At 40.7% G+C, this 20099-nt stretch overlaps 2 protein-coding genes across 3 annotated transcripts in view; one reads left to right on the top strand and one right to left on the bottom strand.

Annotated features, from left to right (window-relative positions):
* The window catches only part of unc5cb (unc-5 netrin receptor Cb), a 143330-nt gene extending 126219 nt beyond the window's left edge, over positions 1-17111 (bottom strand). The window contains exon 1 of one of the 2 annotated variants that reach the window (XM_027139723.2): positions 16491-17111. In XM_027139723.2, the coding sequence (XP_026995524.1) occupies positions 16491-16632 (142 nt within the window). In that variant the 5' untranslated portion in view covers positions 16633-17111. The remainder of the gene's footprint in view (positions 1-16490) is intronic. The other variant, XM_027139724.2, reaches the window with a different exon arrangement.
* The window catches only part of glis3 (GLIS family zinc finger 3), a 173526-nt gene that overhangs the window by 24679 nt on the left and 128748 nt on the right, over positions 1-20099 (top strand). The gene's annotated exons all lie outside the window — the stretch shown is intronic.

Consider the following 20099-nt stretch of genomic DNA (forward strand, 5'->3'; position numbering starts at 1 on the left):
TGACTAAATATATTTTCAGTGTGTATGTTGTGAAGATTTGATTGTCCAGCGTAACGATCAAAATCTTTACGAACATTCTTGCGTCAACATTAATTCACTGATACAGTACAGATTGTGCAAATCTAGTGCAGCACAAATAACAATTCAAACTTATATTCAGCTTTAAACAAATGATTACTATTATTAATAACGAACGATTAATAAATATCTGAATCCACCACTGGTGTGTTTTAGGTTAATACCACGATAGGCATGATATTTTTACACGAGGTTATCACAGTGAAATGCATCCAGTCTCGAGTGAAAACAAGCTAAGAACAAGCTTTAATAGATTCATCGACAAGCAACGTGTTTCCTGAATGCTGTAATTCAAGAACAATAATGATGAAGGTCTCTAGTCCTTCTCTCCCAACGGAAGAACGTCTTGAGTGTATTCAGGCATTTAATTACAAAATTGGAACACAGGTCATACCGGAGCTATACGCTTTCCTCCCTTGGCATTCACCTGCATGAAATTAGGAGGATGAGAGCTACGGAGACACGGAAATGAAACTGTTTACTCGAGAGTCTTTCATTAGTAAATCAATGCTCGAATCAAAGTTCCCGTGAGGTGGCGACAGGATATCCTAGCTAAATGGCTATAGCGCACTTGTCCGTCCGAGAGAAAATGACGGCGAGAAACACAGAAAAGAATTCGGATATAATTTTCGTTATTTAAACATGATATATTTAATATTTAAACAATATTAACATCTTAAAAAAGTTAATAGATAAATAAATAAATGAGAAAAATCAGTCAATTTATTTATTACAGAATTGTATTCATGTTGACAAGTTGTTTGAGTTCTTAAACTTTTGGATTTAAAAAGTTAAAAAGTTTATAGCAATACATAATAATAATAATAATAATAATAATAATAATAATAATGAGGCCATCCTTAAAAATATTTTGGTTTGCAGTAACAGTAAAAAAAAAAAGGTAGGTCTATATTTTTTAAGTTTCAATGTAAAAAAAAAAAAAAAGGTACAATTTTGGTAATGGTGATTACGTAGGTATGACTTTAAACAAATTAGCATATCGTGACGTCACTGACTTGGTCTTTAACCCGTGCCTTCGGGCGCATCATTGCAAACCTTATTTTGATGCTGGACAGTTTTTCCAGAACTTCGTGCCAAGTTAAAGCGGTGTCGAGCTGTTTTAATAAATTTTTTAGATGTATTATGGTGCCCGAACCGGTATGACTTTGAACGGTGACCGCGAACATTTTGTTTACTGCAGCCGCAGCCATCATTACCGAGCGCGAACCGTTGACTCTGACAGTGAATGAGAGAATGAGACGAAGCGAACGCACAGGCCGTAGTGTGACATCCGGTAACCAGTAGTGTAAACATAGATGATGTCACGGGTTTTTATTTAAAAGAAAGAACGTAGCCTTCGTTTGTATGTAGGCCAAGGTGATTTATATATTTACAATATTTACTAAAATATAATTATAATTATTATTATTATTTTATTGCTTTTGTATTAGTTATTTGAAGAGTAAAAAAAAAAAAAAAGGTCGGTCTTAACGCAAATTTTCCAGGTCGGTCGGGTTACGGCAAACAAGAATATTTTTAAGGATGGCCTGGTAATAATAATAATAAATATAAACAGAGCCCACTTGGATATAGTGGGCATAGTATGTTAAATTTTTACTTACAACATTCAACCTGAGAGATCTCTAAGGCTTTTTTATATCCTAACCTTTTCGTATTTATTCATTTAGGTTTGTAATAAGAGAACACGGTGAAATTACACTAATATTAGAACACGCAGGTCTGACATTTCTTTCTTTTACATAAAAGAATAGGATTTTTTTTAACGGAACCGAAAGGATTATGTGGTCAATCCAAACGTCAGCCAAGTGTACGCACTGCAGCTGCTTTAATTTCACATGGCACCACAGCTAGACTTTTCAACCAACCTGTGTGAAATTAGTCATACGGAGTAGCAGGATGAGATTTAGCAAATGCTAATGAGCTTAATTAGGCACCCGAGTTATCCGTCTTATTTCGGAAACCAAACGGTGGCAGCTTGGCAAGGGCTTTTCAACTGGATTACTGGAGACTAATGTCACCCAAACACTTGAGTGAAAACAAACAGCTCTTTGAAGGCGATGGGTGCCGAGACGTCGGACGGGGCGGAGAATTCAAACAGCTGAGAAGTGGGGGGTCTGAATAGGAAGGGGGGGGGGGGGGGTTAGGAAGTGGGTAGTGTGTGGGAGGGGGTCTTTGGGGATGGTTCTGGCTACCTCTCCCGGCCTGACTGAGAGAACAGGGCTACTAACAGTATGAACGTTGCGGATTAACGTCTCACTAGGCAGATCTGTCCAAAGAATTTCCTCTTTTCTCTCACTGAGGGATTATCTGTCAATGCTTGGCTGCATCACGAAGCGTCACTTTAAACACATCCTTCAGGCAAATTTTTTTAAATTTGATTTGTTTGTTCTTTTTTTAGTCTTTGATTAAGAAACTGCAAGACCGGTTTATTTGTTTCATTTGTATGGTTGATGATGCACACAAACTTGTCTGATTGGTGTGGGAACTGATTAAAAAATGTTCAAGAGGAATTGTTTATGTATAACTCTAACTACCTTGAAAATACAACAGCGTGACATAAATCAAAATCCAAAATGTCTGTAGTGCTGGCTTATAATTTAAACATTTTTTTTTTAATTGTTGAACTATGAGGGCATTTCACTATTAAGCCATGGCAAGAATTAAAGGATTTTAGTTCACCAAAAGCTTATTCCTAGGTAATTTTAACCAAACGCTGGCTGGCTGACTGACTGGCTGGTGGAGTGAGTGAGCACGATGGTTAATCGACCCCACACTTCCGCAATCCCTCCCCACAAGCACATCTGATCACCCCCGCCCCACACTCGTTGCCCTGATCTCTGACAAATCCGGCCCCGGGGAGCTTCCCAGACACAGATACCCCTGTCTGTTGTAATTGATCACGGGTCGTCAGCTGGCAGGTAGACCGACTGCACTCTCTGGGAAAGAAAAGGCTGGGAAGATAATAATTTAAGTGACTTTGTGGAGGTCAGGGGATCAGGCGCAGGGGTCGCATGGGAGTTTGCATGTAGTGCGCGCTTGTTTGCTTTGCTATGTCAGGGCCACAGAGCTGCAGCCATTTGTCCTTTCAGACTGCACCAAAATAATCCAGTTGCCTTTGTGCTTCTGCTATAGAGGACACTTAAAAAAAAAAAAAATAATAATAAGAGAGAAAAAATGCTTTTGTACTGCAAGTCGCTTCCAGTATTGGCGGATATTATTTAGCTCTCTGACTACTCTATTGCCATCATTATAAATCAGACAGTTAGAAAGTATTAAATTTTAAAATGCCGCTCTTCGGATTCACATTGACGTCTCCATTAAAGGGTCCAGAACTGATGACTGCGGATGGCATCGCAACTTTGATTCTCCGTCCTAAAGCCCCAAATGTTCTCGTCTAAATCACTGCCATTATGATAAATGACACGCTGTCGAAATTAGCAGAAGGAAAAAAACCAGAAGTGGGGGGAAGGAGAAGAAACTTATACACATCCAGAAACCATATCCCTCAAACTACCTTGCAGTCTGGAAAACGTCGAGGGTCTGTAATGTGTAAGTGGATCCTCACTCAAGCTACGCATCTCCCTGCAGAATGCACAGGGAGCATGATGAAAGGCGAGCCCCAGCAATCTACTGATTACAGTGAGACGTCGCATACCCCCCAGTCAGACTCTATCAGCCCTGTTAAACAACCTCCTCTCTTCATATCCAACTGCATGTGAAATGATAGAGATAGGAAAACAACTTTTCATGCATCTCTAAGTGCAACCGAGCGCCGCAAGATATATTTCTACCTAATAGACAGCTTCAGAGTCATTTCCTGGGTGAAGGAAAAAAAAACATCTCTTATCAAGAAGAGAAAATGTGAAGAACACACAAGGGGGAAAAGCTTATAAAAGTGGTGTGATCTTGAGAGAATGTTCTTGATGCCAGAATAAAGACAGATAGTAGGCGAAGGAACATGAGCCGTTGGAGGAGAGGAAAGGAAAGAAAGAAGAAGGAAGAAGAAAAAAAAAAAAACAAAGCTAAGAAAAGCAGGCCAAGTTGTTGGGTGGGGAAATAACAAAAGGAATGAAAAATGGTGGTGAGCGGAAAGATGCTGATTAGTGCAATGCTTCCCAGAATGATCTCCGCAGCTCCTCCTTAGAAAGGTTGCTGCGCTGAAGCTTTGGGCTCGAGCTTCTGGCCCTCGTTCCCTTCCTCGATCAGTCCCCTAATCAGAGCCTTGGGGCCTGCAGGGGCTATGATTAACAACATCCAAGACAGTGTAAGTCCTTAATAGTTACAGCCTCAGAGTACTGTAATGCAATTACAGGAGCTGTGGAGAAACAGCTAATGTGCATGCAACTAGCTGGAGCGATATAGATCAGGTATTGAGTCGGGCTGTTTTTAATTCACTTTCCAGCACACAAACAGAGAGCATTAGTTAGATTAGATGGGGCAAGACGGGGAGGGGAAAAAGGAGAGGAGGAGGCACCCGCAGAGGGCAAGTGGATTTGTTTAACATGGCCTGTCAATTACTATCCAAAACCTTTTGCTGAATGGTTATTTATCTTTAAAGGGCGAGGAAGAAAAAAAGATGAGACAAAGCAAGGCCTGAATGAGATTAATAAAGAGAAAATGGCATTGACTGCCACGATTCTCATGCAGACCCACGCCGCACACGGACCAGAGGCAAGGCTTCCGGCTCAGGACTCGCCAGATGATGTATAAGGCCGGAGTTGCCTTAATTTCTCCTCCTCTCACCTAATGTATTGTGACCTGAGAAGAATAGTGGGGCTTTCAGCCGAAATTTACCCTAGGCAAATAAAACAGGACCAGGCTTGCTTACTGTAAGATCGGTGGAGCAGGAAAAAAAATATATGAAGTGTGCTATAGTCTGGAGAAAAAAAATGACCAGTCAAAGCCTAAGGAAATAGCTTTTTTTCTTTCCCCCCTTATCAAACAGATGGCTGATGCGTAGATCAGAGTGAGAAAGAAATAGAGAGCGATACCACAAGTAAAACCGGTGCTAAATCCAAAGCACTTGCTGCATAAGTGCAAACAGAGGATGCTGAAATTTGCATATGGCCTACATTCCTGTCTCTCCTTCAAAAGAAAGTGTTTTGCAGAGGAAAACATAATCCACAGTCATTATTGCATATAAGGGACGCTTTGAATAACTAGCCACACCACAGTGAGTCCAAATCAATTACCGACATTTTACTACTAAGCTAAAAGATTTCATCTCACGGGATGAAGGCGTTTCGCCAAAAACTGCAGCGCATGGTGCTAGTTAGCAAATCATTATCAGCCTCATCTACACTATATCTCGGCAAAGAAACAGGAACTGCAATTTTATCCCACAGTCATTCAGACAAAGAAAAGAAAAAAAAAAAGCTCTTTCTTTTTCTCCAGAGGCTAAGTGCAAAAGAAAATTGGGCTACTGTTTGTGCATAAAAGCAAGGCCATCAACCCACACATGTAATCATAACAATATGGCAAGGAAACGCAAGCACAACGGTATACGGTGTCAGGAAGCAAAATTGTTCTCGTCGTTTGCAGATTACAGGACTGAATGTAATTTTCATAAAAACCGGAGACCACTTTTGGAACAAGGGGCATGGGGTTGTTCCAAGTTACTAGGGCTTTTTGAGGATATTATTTCAGAATAAGTGCGGGAAAATCCGCTTCGTCTGTTGGTGAGATTTCCAGAAAGATTGGAAGAAAAAAAAAAAAGCTAAGAGAAAAAGTGGCAGGAAGAGACAGTGGAGAGGAGATGAGATGAGAGGCGACATTGCCGTAGGACTTAGAAAGATTGTATAACGGTGTATAGTGATTGATCAGCACACAGACTTTTTCTTTTTCTTTAAAGTGCCCGTGGAACGACTCGGGAGACGTGATTGGATTCTGTAGGTTGAGACTTTTACTTTTTAAAACACAACGTAGCAGACAGCCAATAGTATCCAAGATATGCCAAATCTAACGTGAGGTAAAAATGGCTTGGGCAAAATCCCAACAAACATTTGAGGAGGAGTAAACAAGTGTCCCATGTTCACATGTTAGCTAATTGAGGGTTAGTTTGCATTTCAGAGAGTGTGATTGAATGAACCTAGGATGAGACTTTAAAAAAAAAAAAGTTTTCTTGAGAATCCTTATCTTTAAACCTTGATTATTGCTGAACTTTTCTTGTCCCTGGTGAACATCTACAGTACGTGAGGCCATCCTTAAAAATATTTTGGTTTGCAGTAACAGTAAAAAAAAAAAAAAAAAAAAAAAAAAGGTAGGTCTATATTTTTTAAGTTTCAATGTAAAAAAAAAAAAAAAGGTACAATTTTGGTGATGGTGATTACGTAGGTATGACTTTAAACAAATTAGCATATCGTGACGTCACTGACTGGGTCTTCAACCCGTGCCTTCGGGCGCATCATTGCAAACCTTATTTTGATGCTGGACAGTTTTTCCACAACTTCGTGCCAAGTTAAAGCGGTGTCGAGCTGTTTTAATGCATTTTTTAGATGTATTACGGCGCCCGAACCCTTTAATATTATTTTATTGCTTTTGTATTAGTTGTTTTGAAGAGAAAAAAAAATTTGGTCGGTCCTAAATTGACAAGGTCGGTCGGGTTAAGGCAAACAAGAATATTTTTAAGGATGGCCTGATGAGAAATTTTTTATCTTTTTTTGGCCAACTTTCATCCACACTGAACATTTCTCAAAGTCCATTCGTACAGAGTTCCTGAAAATTAACATTGCGCTCTGACAAGTGCTTCTAAAAGCAAACAGAAGAACCAGAGGGAAAGGTCTGGGCCTTAAAATGTAAATAGTTATGCCCATATTTCACAAGTCCATGTCCCTGAAATCCAATCAGTGTGGAAACAACTGCCAGAATGACAAATCGTGGCAAGGACCGCAACAGTCGGCCCCTTGTATTACAATCTCCCCAAAAGCAGCACAAAAGAGATCAGATTTCCATACAAAATCATTTGCACATGACGGGAGGAGAGAAAAGAAATGTTACATTTGCCACCAGTGAATACATGCTCGCTTATGCTGACTGAGCTGGCTTTTTCTTTTTTTCTTTTTTTTTCTTTTGCTGGAACAAAGTGGTCCACAATAGCTGTGGTTAATGTGTCTGACTCTGTGCTTTCTTACAGCTTACAGGGATTATGGGTAAGACACTAGCGTCTGTACTATCGCTATCGTTCCCTTTCTCTGTTCCTCTTCATTTCTATTCTCCTCCTCCTTCGACAACGATAAGCCAAAGTGGTGCTTTTGCTGGCGAGACTCGTCAGTACTGGAGCGAGTCCGCACAATAAACCGCCGCAATAACTCTGGTAAAACACGAAAAGCAATCGAAACAGCAGAACTTTCAGAGCTTTATCGAAACAACAAACACGGTCCGATTTACCGACGCCCTTCCTCACAAATGAGAGGCATAAGAGAGATGCGTAGAGAGTAAATTTATGTGCGTGGCTACCAAATACGAGCATTCATGACTTGTAATTCAAATCTGACAACTCCTTGGAAGTAAGTAAGGGCCCTACCACAGGTTCAGCTTGTGAACGGAGCCTTGCTCTTCAGCCAAAAAAGCAACAGCCCCCTTTGCTTGGGATCGGTATGTTTCCTTGACTAGAAGTGAATCATTAGTTCATAGCCAAAGAATGGCAAGAGGAATGTTTAAAGCTCTGCATAATGGCATATCAGTTTACATCAGCTAGCGGACATCACGGGCTCCGCCTCACCTGGTCAACTTCATGACCCCTGACTGTAAAAGTCTGCATTTCTGAAGAAAATGAATGTGAGTTAATACTAAATGGGAAGTAAATGTGCATGTGCAGCAAATAGAAAGCAATTCAGGGAGGTAGAAGCTCTTGCACACATGATTGCAGATGGTTACTTGCTATTCTGAGAAAAAAGAAAGAAAGAAAAAAAAAAAAAGAGCTCGCTATCTGTCCCCGTCCAGCCGACTGCAGACTGCTGACTCAACTTTACACAGGGCTCAACATATCCATTAGATTACTACTTTAGTGCAGGATTTATTATTTATCCACTTCGCCTTATGTTTGGAGGTCCTTCCTAGGGCTGGTAAACTACTGCTGTTTAGAGAGATCTGCTCTTCATATCCTACTGGATTCTTCTCCTGCTACTAATTTCCTTTGAGCCGTAATCACAGGACAAGGACAGATTTTTTTTTCCTGGCCATGGTTTGGATTTAATGTTACCAGCAGTTGAAGGTCAGAATTAACAACATCCCTGTTGCTGTAAACTGTCCTTGTTACGCTCTGGCTGTGATTAACAGTGGTTAACTCTCTCGATGAAGGCTTTGCGTCGACCGGTTTGTCATTTTCCCTCGCTCCTTCGGTCCCTTTACGGGGCGACTGCGATTGCAGGATAGAATTGATGAGCACATATCTTTGGGTATGGCTTGCGGCAGGTCACACAGAAAGCCTTCATTAGGGAAAGATGCAGTAGCTAGCGCACTACTGTCGGCCTGGCGCCTGTAAAATTAGCCCCAGCGAGCTTGGCCCAGTTAAGCACTTCCCAGCTCCTCAGGCCCTAGAGACCGAAACCATGGAGATGTGGCTGTGCTCAAATGTGCTGAGTACAGCCTCAGCAAACATGCTACTAACATCACATGCAGGAAACACAAACACACAAAAATGCCACCACAGCAAAAGATAATGCTTGGTTGGAAAAAAAGAAAGGGCATTTTAGACCCAGGATGAACACATGTAGGAGAAAATAAACGAGGGACTTTCAGGGAAATATAAAAAAAGAAAATTAGGGACTCGCAGAGTAAAGGCAGAAATGTAAACACGTGGCTCTCCAGACTCTCCTTTAGACTTTCCATTTGAAAGTGTATAAATGAGACTCGGGGACGATGTGAGAAAACATGAATTAAGAATTAAAGCTCTTCACAAGCTTTTTCACATCTCCGCACTTTTGCAGCACAAAACCGATCACACAACGTGCCCCTAATTTAGCACCTCATTTAACAGATGGGAACGGAACAGGGGAAAAAAATGAAACCTTTACATTCTGACGCACGTTTAGTGAAGTCTTCTACTAATGGCATGAACAGCAGGCAGTTTAAGGATCTGCTTCTGTACATAAACAAAGAACAAGATTCATGAACGGAATTATAACAATCGATCATGGATGATTCGTGAATTTTTATCTGGTCTAGAATGGTCATTCTTATTATAAATGAAATGGGCACCAAGAAGTGACACAACCCAGATGCAGAGTCTTCAGGTTAAATGAAGAAGCCTGAGCAGACCCTCTGTGGAGCCTCTACGACACACACGCGCACATCTCAGGGGAGGCCTGTTAAACATTAGAGCCTGTCTCCTCATTTACTTCACCCCAAAAGTTAACCGAGCATTTCCCCCCCAAACGGCTTTGACATTCCCCATAAAGCACCTGCTGGCAGTAATAAGAGGCCCGAGGTTCTGCACAGTACACTGAGTACAATCAGCTGAAACATGCCCTCCCCCCAAGCCAGGGTTGCTCTAATTACACATTATCCGACAAAGACTGGCCTATAACACACAAAACACCCCGCCTCGCAATCGCCATTCTACAGAACTGACTTTAGGGTCCGGCCCTCAGGGGCACTAACATTGTCCTCTTATCATCACAGACCTGTACGCTGCCTTTAATGGAAAGCAGAACTTGTGGGTGGGGGTGGTGGGGGGACGGACCTCAAAGTAGTGGAACAAATGTATGTTCTTTATTTAAGCCCCATAAAAACAGGAAAGCACAAACATTTATCTGTGCTATGCTTTCATCTTCCTTCAGCGGGGCTGAAGAATAACAGAGACGGGGGGTTGGGTGGAGGGGACACACACAGATAAACTGGAGATAGGAAACTTCTCAGGTTTCAAGCCGTGCGTTTGAATATTACCCTGCCTTCCTGGAAGGGGAACAGCGTTGTATATGTGTTATAGATACCTTTTACTCCAGCTGCATGAATATTTATGCGGTGTGTTAGCATTTGAAGCGTACTACGCCATTCAACTGCAAGTTATAACGCTTTTATAAACGATTAAAAAACGAATGCTTTTTACTGCTCGAACGGCATGATTTAGCTTTTTGTAAGGAAGTATTATGTAATGAGCCTTAGGGTCTGCTATTAGCATCTGATCATGTTAAGCTACATGACAAGCCAGCTATATGAAAGCTTGATGAAAGCAAAACACTATTTATTTATTTATTTATTTATTTATTTATTTATTTATTTATTTATTTAGATAAACAGTCCTGAGTGTCTTTGCCGTCCTGTTTTGATTTTATAGTTAGAATTTTATTCACACTGCAATCACACTAAACTCGCCTAATATTGATTTAGGAAAATGGTTAAAGGTGCCTTTGTTACATTGTTGTTGTTTTTTTGTTTGTTTGTTTGTTTGTTTAGAGCTTTAACCTCAGGTTTTAGCATGTTAGCATCGTAAGCATCATAAGCAACAAAAAATCATGAAAAAGTCTATATATCCTCTAAAGAATTCTATATTCAAAGTAGAGCAGATTTTTTTTCCCTGCAAATTGAGCATAAAAAACAGGTTTGTACACCATGTCTTTGTGTGCTTACGTCTGAAACTTATAGCAAAATGTGTCGTATCGTAGCAGATTCATCGGTAGCCCCAAATATGGAATTGTTGCTATGTAGCAGTTCTAAATCGTATCATGGAGAAGTCTGAGGTTTCCTCCCTTAATCAGTATGCAACATGAAGCTAGACAATAAGGTTCAATTTAGGCAGCACTCAAGTGCAACTCATTAGTTAAAAAAAATAAACTTTAATAGTCTATGCTTAGTGCAAATCCTCTTAGTAAAAGATACTGATCTAAATGAATTTGATGCCCCACCAAAGCAGCCGAAGAGCAAGTCGGGTGTCTGCGAGAGGGGGCCAGTGAGGCGTGTTATCTCTGTGCATTAAGCAGGTTTGGGACAGTACACGGAGGTGGGCTGAAGAACAAATTGCTTTTAACACCACTCTGTGCCACTCAGTCATGCAATCCCTGTAGACATCTTCAAAAAATAGTGTCGCGAGAGTGCCATCAGAGGACGTGAAGGACAGAATAAAAGCATAGCACATGTTTTGGTGGCACTTCAGTGGTGCAACAAAGCAGTAAGCAGCATGCTCTTGACCCTGTTCACCCTGCTTTTTATTGGTTATCAAGCTGCAAAATTAATCTACAGTACATGCAGGTCCAACTTTTGTGCTATCACATCATTTCCTGTCAGATTCACCTCAGCACAGAGAGCAAGGACTTGCAATGATGCACAAATGATGCACTCGCATGTCGCGCGTTACAGCGACGTCGATACAAGAGGAGCATGACGGTATTGAGAGTGCTTATTAAAAACGAGTGCAGGGTGTCAAAAAGTGCTCACACACAAAGGTGACGAGTGTGAACATTTCACCTTAGCACTCAGACGCACGTTTATTTTACTCGTACACAACCACAGAGGCTGAGACACTCCTTACTTCAGCCTCTATCTATAGATTCTCTGTTCAAGATACAACTTAGAGCCGTAATATCAGCATACAGTATGTACGTTAGGCTTGCTCACAAACTTGATACAATTTTATTTCATTTTTTTATTTAGTGTCTACAGTAAATCATTATTTATTTTTTATCTTTATTTATTCTTACACTTCTGTATTTGTATATATATATATATATAGTGAGACCAGCTGTACAGGAAGAAGTCAATAGAAATATAGCATATGAATACAGTGACTGGTGAGATGATTTGAACGAATATGAATATAGTATTGCTATAAAGTGTGCAACGGGTGTTAAGTTTATAGTGCAGTTTTGCAACGTCAGCTGTGCAAAAAGTCTGGTACACTTATTGTCATCCCTTAAACCCCTAACATTAAAATAAATAGTAACAATGCATTTTACACACAGCGATATCTGTGGTATCCGTCTGGGTAAAAACCGCCAAGCGAATGATCGGATCTGTCTACGAAAGAAGAACCTTGTCACTCTTCTCTTTGGCCCCAAAAAGAGGCCTCTTAACTGCTAATACCTCTCCCATCTCTCTGCACTTCCTGCTCACAATTACCCTCTTCACACAGAGTAAAGACCATCAATTACCTTCCTCTGATCCATGTCTATAATTGGGTACGGAGGATCCTCACTGAAGCTGAAGATCCCGCATAGACCAACAAAGAGCCGTTTGGGTTCGGATTTCACCCAGAGAGCCATTCAGACTGCGAGTTTCTGCACAATCATAACACAGGTGTGTTACACAGAGCTGTTTCATGTAGCATCATTCTCTTTTATGGGGGGGAAAAAACAGAAAAGAAAAATGCTTGAAGTTTGGTGTGTATGAATGAAGACAGAGGAGTCGTTACGGAGAGAGGTATTGGCAGTGTTGACAGACGGGTCAGTCACTTCTGCACTGGAATCTGTGTGGAGTGTCGGTACTTGTGCCGGCCTCCGCTAATGGACTGCTAATAGGACTGAAGGCTTGCACTTTGATGCCTTCCCTGTAGTTACGCCAGTGACAGTGGGTGATTAATTGCACTCGGTCCTTCTCTCAGATTCAATTTTTTTCTCTTCCTCAACAAAGACCCGATGTAAAGGAGGAGGAGACTATCACTGTGTTTGCCTTTGGCTGGCTAACCTACCTTCACAGCTGGATGGGGGAACAGCTAGTTATGTGCATCGGGTAATACATCTCGAGTCCTTGCGTGACATCAGGACAGAGTTGCAAGCTCAGCAAGCTTCTTTTCACAGTAATTATCACCGAAAAAAAAACCCTCCTCAGCATGGGAACTAGCAAGGCGCACTCACACTCACTGAGGGAGGCAGAGTGAGAGAGGAGAGCGGGAGCTAAGATTTCTGATGACGACACTTCCTTCATCGCGGTGTCTGTGGACTCCTAACCCTGCAAATTAAAATGGTCCTACATCATGCCATCCTCAGGGAATTACCTACTCTAGGTCACTGCACGACGGTCTTCTCAGCACACAATGCCGCCTTTGTGCGATGGCTGTAACCTTAGCAGTGCCCTGGAGACGCCAGCATTCTGCAATGAGGGAAGTAGTTGGAGTAATAACATGATAGCAATAACATTCTTGCTTACTCGGATGTTCTAACACTTAGCGTGTTATACTGTGTGCGTGCCCTTGTAGCAGGAATATTTTTGTTGCAATCAGGCTCTATAAACATAACTCTTTGGGTAAATCTCTTAAAAAATTTTTAAAAAAAAAATAAAAAAAGGGGGTGTGTGTGTGGAAAATGTGAACTCATGCTATGACCAACTCGGCAAGTTCTGTGGCTTTCGACTAGGGTTTGGCTTTCTGCGGTCAATGTGAGCTCGGTGGACAAACAAGGAGCCCTTGTCTGGAACGGTGCATGCATGTTGCAACTTTCCCTGATGTTTCCCAGAGGCTTTATAAGAGTGATCAATGACGAATGAAAGAAAGAAGCAGCTCTGTCCAGAAGCCACAGCTTCTGACAGCACCAGAGTCAAAGAGGGCCAGAATGCAGTTCACACACAAAGAACCATTTACACACGTTTGGCATCTTCAGATTTTGTGTGTGATCTACGTATTCAGACAGACAGCTTACTACGGCCCTAAACCCACACGTCATTGCAGCTGGGTGCCAGAGAAATCATCATGCATTTCCATGAAGGATTCTCAGAACTAGATTGGAAACGTACTTCATCCTACCTGACTCCCTCTGCCCTTTTGACATCGAATTCATTTCAATTCAGACCTTTCTGCCTGAGATGTCCGTTATTTCACTATGCTTCTGGGTCCAGCTTGGTTTACCCTCTCTCTTTCTCTGTATTTCTCCACAGCAAATTGAAACTCCCATTGTCAGGAGAGCACAAAGACAAACTGGGATCGAGCATTTCGCTTTCAGAGCCACTGTAAACTTTATTTGCTTTACTAGATTAAAACAATTGTATAGCGAGTGGAAAATTAGACTGGCGATGGAAAAACGTGAGGTGCAGAACGGGTGGAAAAAACAGCATGAGGAATTAAAAGAGTGGAGAGCTGTTCAGGAATTTGAACGATTTTTTAAATAACTAAATTTGGATAGTGCTGTAAATGTTTTTCAGTAAAAAAAAAATAGGAAAAAAAGCCATGTGGCCCATTAATTAGGTGCAAATAAGGTTTTCAGTGAATATTGACTTCTTAATGGACACGAAGCAACCTGGTTCATATTTCCCTTTGTAGTCAATGCCACTGGGTCTGGAATGGAGGGATTATGTCATCCTGCAGTGTCCTTCAGAAACCGGAGCTGGGTAGCCTTCTTCCTTTCCCATGTTACGCATTAACCATAAAAAAACCTTCTGGAATAAGCTGGCTTTTTCTCGCAAATATTATCCATCCTATCCCAGCGATGGTCTATTAATGGTTTGTGCTCAGCGATTATTCATTTTCATATTCAATTTCAGATACATTGTTGAGTTTCGGAGAATGAAATGTAATTCAACAGGACAACCGAAGCATTGTGTAAATCTAAGCCCCCACCATCCCAACCCCATTTCGTTGTCCTGGATTTGGTCAGCCATAATTGCATTCCCTTTGTGATCGTCATAACTACAAGATCAGCAGAAGTTGGCCACCTGCGCTGAGCAAAAAAATACACATCAGACCTATCTGTGAGCTCCACTCAGGGAGAGTTTAAGCCTCTGTCAAACATTTGCCGGAGTGGAGATTTAGCAAATTGTCTCTTAATGGAAAGAGACGTCCTTACGTTGTCTCGACCACATCAACAAGAAGCTGAAACTGTTTACTTAGATAAACATCAACTTTGCCCCTTAAACCTGAGGCCCGTGCAGCTTCTGTTTTAAATGGCAAAAGAATGGAGATGTGAAGGTTTCATGTCTTAACGTGACATCTGGAACATACCCCGGCACAGAAATTTGACTCGGGAGCATCACAGGAGCACAAAAGAGATGAAATGTAAAACCCTGTCGAACATGATGGGGATGAAGTAAGTTAAATACAAGACAAATACAAACGCAGAGGTTTTGAGGGATGCGCTAGCATGTCCAGTAAAAAAAAAAAAAAACAACAACAACAGCCGGGAGTTTCATTGTGAATTATTGATGAGAACAGGTAGAGAAAAAGCAAAGTGAGCAAACATAACATTGCCTGAGACCTGACTAGGAATTCCTGATCCATTAAGACTTAATTGCTTTGAATAATATATATATTCCGCCATAAATAACAAGCAGTTTTATAAACTGTAGGAAGTCTGTAGTAAGAGAGGATTAAATCTCAAATTTACATCACTGTAGATTTTATTTCAGTCTCGATAATGAGACATTATTTTGTTCAAGGACCACACGGTGTCCTTTGGGTTTGACCTGAGACCAGGAATCATCACCATCATCACAAGAAACATGGTCTACAAGTCCAAAAAGAATTCTAAAATATAAACACTTATTTCAGGATAGAAAGCCAAGAGCAGCATGTGTGCCCACAAGACAGTGTGTGTGTTTGTGTGTGAGACAGAGATCTTAAATTTAATACATAACAGTGAAAACGTGTTAAAGCTTAGATTAACTCAACAAACTGTTCAGCTACTATACTTTACGCTTCATGGCTCAAATACAGAATATATAATGTAGAAATAATTAAGTCTGAGTAGCGCAGAAAATTGAAGTTAATGACTCGGAAGCCATCACACATCAGTACTGTTTATCTCCCTCTTTTATTCAAAAGTTTCAGCGCAAATGTTCCAAAAAAAAAAAAAAAAACAAGCCAGAAATGTCAAACATGAAACATAACTGAGGTCTTGAACCTGTACAGAAATGATTTAAATCTACTGGATGAATGTGTGAAAATGTGCATAGTAAGATCTCAGAACAATAGCAAGAACAACGAGGAGCACTGGGTTCATTTCTATAACAAATAGGTTACAAGAGCAGCAGCAATTAATAATAATAATAATAATAATAATAATAATAATAATAATAATAATAGTTGTAAATATGTGCCACTACAATTTATTTAAAAAAGGGGGTTTAGTTCCCTTGTCCAAGTGCATAATCTTCTATTTTTTAATACTATTTTAAACAAAAAGTGTAGCACTATATATATATATATATATATATATATATATATATATATATATATATATATATATATATATATATATATATATATATATAAAATAACATTTTGTTGCAATTGCGTTACAAATAAATAAATAAACAAATAACCAAGCCTTCACCTACAAATCTTCAACCTTTTGTTATAAAACTAGTTTTTGGCTAATATAATAATTTTTTAATAATTATATAGTAATCACTGGACATTTGTGAAGTTTGCACGCCAGAACGTATGAACCCATAACGCACGCCGCGCGGTCGCCTGTCATTCCGCGCGCGCGCGCGTCTACTGCGTCCAGCAGCCGAACCAAATGTCTTACCTTGAGCTCTACTGGTGCTGATGAAGACCGCAAGCAGGAAAATGCTTATAATGAATCCAGTACACCCTCTTTCTCCTTTCGCAGTCTTTGCACTAGTTTTCCCCATGACAGGACCGGGAGAAATCCGCCGACGGACACGCATCAGGCAGATTGATGGAAGAGTCGCGCGGCGCGTCAGGTCGCTCCGCTTCAGCCAAAACTTTCAAATGTGACGAAAAGGATGAAGGTGATGCAAACTTGTGCGGTTTGCAAAAAACGTCCGTAGGAACTGAAGTTGTTCTTGTTTGTGAAACACTCTTGGTGAGAGTCTCCTGCGACAGGCACAGACACACGCCGCACCTCAAACCATTAAAAACGCTTCGGCGTAAAATATCCTCTCTGACGCGCGCCGGGATTTTATTCTCTTTCTCTTCGTCTCTTCGCTCGATCCGGCAACACGTTAGAAAAATCAACCTCCCAGCGTCGATTTCATGTTCAGCAACAACATTGAAGCACTGCGATGGTGTGACGCTGAAGTTATGCTCCTCATCCGCTTGAACGTTCTCCTTCGCCTCCGAGTCAAGCGCGCGCGCCTCGCGTTATGACCGAGTGCTGGAGCAGCGCGCGCCTCTCCGCCAGCGCCATGCCGCTTCCACCAATCCAAGCGCACGCGCAAACACACACACACACACACACACACACACACACACACACACACACACACACACACACACACACACACACACACACACACACACACACACACACACACACAGTGCGGCGAGGAGAAAACCCGATGCGGATGAGACAAAAACGGAGCGGATGATAAACCTGCACATAATCTGTTTAATATTCCCAAAAAGGGCAAATTTTGCAAACGCAAAATGTCTTTTTTTAAGGAAAAAACGGAAAATATTGTTCTGCGTTTCATTAAGCAAACAGACAAAAAAATGTTTCCAATGTGTTACTTTATTCAAGCTCTAATGTTCCTCCATAGCATTGTAGTACACTGTTTTCAAATGGGGGCGCTAAAATTTACAGCTTATTGCTCCATTTATTCATTCATTCATCCATTCATCCATCAGTAAACATTAAACCTTTTGGTCATGGTATTGGTGTGTGTGTGTATGAAGCTGGGGACACACCAGGGACAGTGTTCACACACACACATACACACACACACACACACACCAGTTAATTTTGAGTGATTGGTGGAAACTAGAGAACCCAAAAGGTAAACCCACATATAGAATATATTGAAGTATTTTTTGTCACATATACATTACAGCACAATGACATTCTTTCTTCGCATATCCCAACGTTTTGAGGTTGGGGTCAGAGTTAAAGGTCAGCCATGATACAGGAACCCCTGGAGCAGAGAGGGTTAAGGGTATTGCTTAATGGCTCAAGAGTGGCAGCCTGGCAAACTTAGGGCTTGAACCCCGATCCTTCAGTCAACAAACCAGATCCTTAACCACTTGAGCCCATTGACTTCGGAGAACATTTGAAACTTCACATGGAAAGTAACCTGTGCGCAATATAAAGCATGTGATTATATATCCTGATTTTTTTTTAATTGGAAAAATTTAAATAATGAAATTTTGGATTAAAAAAAAAAAGAGTTACTCAGATACCTTGTATCATTCATACTTTTGTATCATTTGTAGTTTTTACAGCAGAGATGTACAATCTTACTCTGTGGTTGCAGTGTTTCATTCCAGTCAAGCAGCAGCCTTTGGCAGTTAAGCAGCATGTGTAGAAGGGCTGTTAAATTCTAACCAGTTAAACACAGTCTCACATTTTCCACCATTCTAACATTTAAACAAGATGAACATTCTTTCACAACAAATCATATCAGGCTTTTTTCATCCACTAAACAGACCAAACAACCATGAATTTGGTGTACAAAGTCTGTTAGCAAACAACAGCCTGTCTGTCATCATGCTAGTCACTCTTACCACTATTTAGCCAATTGTCAGAAGGTTAACATGTTTCAGTATTTTTGCAGCTACTTGTCTAATGAATCAAACTGATTTTTTTTTTTAGAGGGGTCGGTTTTAACTCTTGCATCAGTTTCACTTTTATTTGGATCTCGAACTGCTAATTCTCGAACTGAAAACAGTTCAGAATACACTCTGACACTTAAAACTAGAAAACTTAGCACTTGTAAACCTGAATTTTAGGTAGGTTTCAAGATCCTTGATATCAACTGTGTTCAACATATACTCAGTGTAGACATATGCAGATTAGTAATCATCCCTTAATCTATATCTATAACTATAAAATCTTGATGTATAACTACACACACACACACACACACAGTATGCCTTACTGATAGCTAACTCAAACTAAAGTTGGATTGGTTTAACAGGTAGCGAGCACAACAAAGCTAAAAGACGACGTTACGCTATGTCTAGCCATGCTTGTTTAGATGCTTATTCTACCTTTTAGAGATTTACTTTCTAAAGTCTAGTTCATAAAAACTCCCTCCACACATCTGCAGTCTGCTTCTAACAAATGTTTTCTTGACCCAATTCCTCCAGAACTTTCAACAAAAGTGCCACCGCATTCATTTCATCAAAGGCAGCCGCGCAAACAACGTTCTTGTTAATATTTCACCTACAAGCCGTATCTATATCACTGAGCAGGCTGGAGGAAACATTTCTCACAGGAATCCAATCACCGAAGCCGCTTCCCCTCCCCATTTAAGTACATTTGAACTGCTTATCGCTACTCTCCTGATATTCATTTAGCTACACTAATTGCAGAAAACATGCTCTCGGGTCACAAGTCCAAATCGATAATTATGGCAGGAAGAGAAGCACAAGCGTAGATAACCTGAGTATGCAGATTTGTGCTCCCCAGGCTTTGGTGCCAGTTGTCTGAAGCCATGATAAGGGGAGGTCTGGTCTGTCTTGGCGATACAGCCTCATCAATCGTCCCTATCTTGGGGGGCATGTCACATTTTTATGGTTCAGGAAGGAGGAAATTGCAGCATTGCATAACTAAACATACACATTCCATCTGCTCGTGGTTAAACAGTAGTGCTGTAACAGAATAACACTACTTAGATCTGTGTACTGTAGCTGCTTCAAATAGCTGTATCTTTATTTGGATTTAAACCCAAAGTGGAGCAGGTCTCTACCTCAGAGTTGTTTAACTATTTTTTGTAAACTTCACCCTGATTAAATGTGTCCATTTAAAACCCCACAACGCAGATCACATAGACACTAAGCACAAATACATGAATGCAGAATTTAACATGATCATAGACCTTTTTTTTTTACACTTTGAACACTTTGAAAAGAGTTCAGAACAAGCTTCAGTAAATCTTTGGGTGGATTGAAGGTTTTTTGAGAGGGATATCTTTGGTTATATGGTTCTATACCCTCACACCCTGTAAGGTGCTAAATGAAACCTTTGTTGCAAACTCATAAACTAATGGCTAAAAACCAATATGAATCTAATCCAGGATGGTGGTGTTATATTATGGAGCTGGTGGTAAACCCAGTGGTCATCATAATGGTGCAGTGGGTTGTGTTGCTGCCTCACCGCCTGAAGGTCCTGGATTAATTCTGATCTTGTGCCACTGTCTGCCCAGTGATCTTGTGGGTGTTCTCAAGGTTCTTC

This window comes from Tachysurus fulvidraco, chromosome 20 (assembly GCF_022655615.1).
Source record: "Tachysurus fulvidraco isolate hzauxx_2018 chromosome 20, HZAU_PFXX_2.0, whole genome shotgun sequence".
Lineage (NCBI taxonomy): Eukaryota > Metazoa > Chordata > Actinopteri > Siluriformes > Bagridae > Tachysurus > Tachysurus fulvidraco.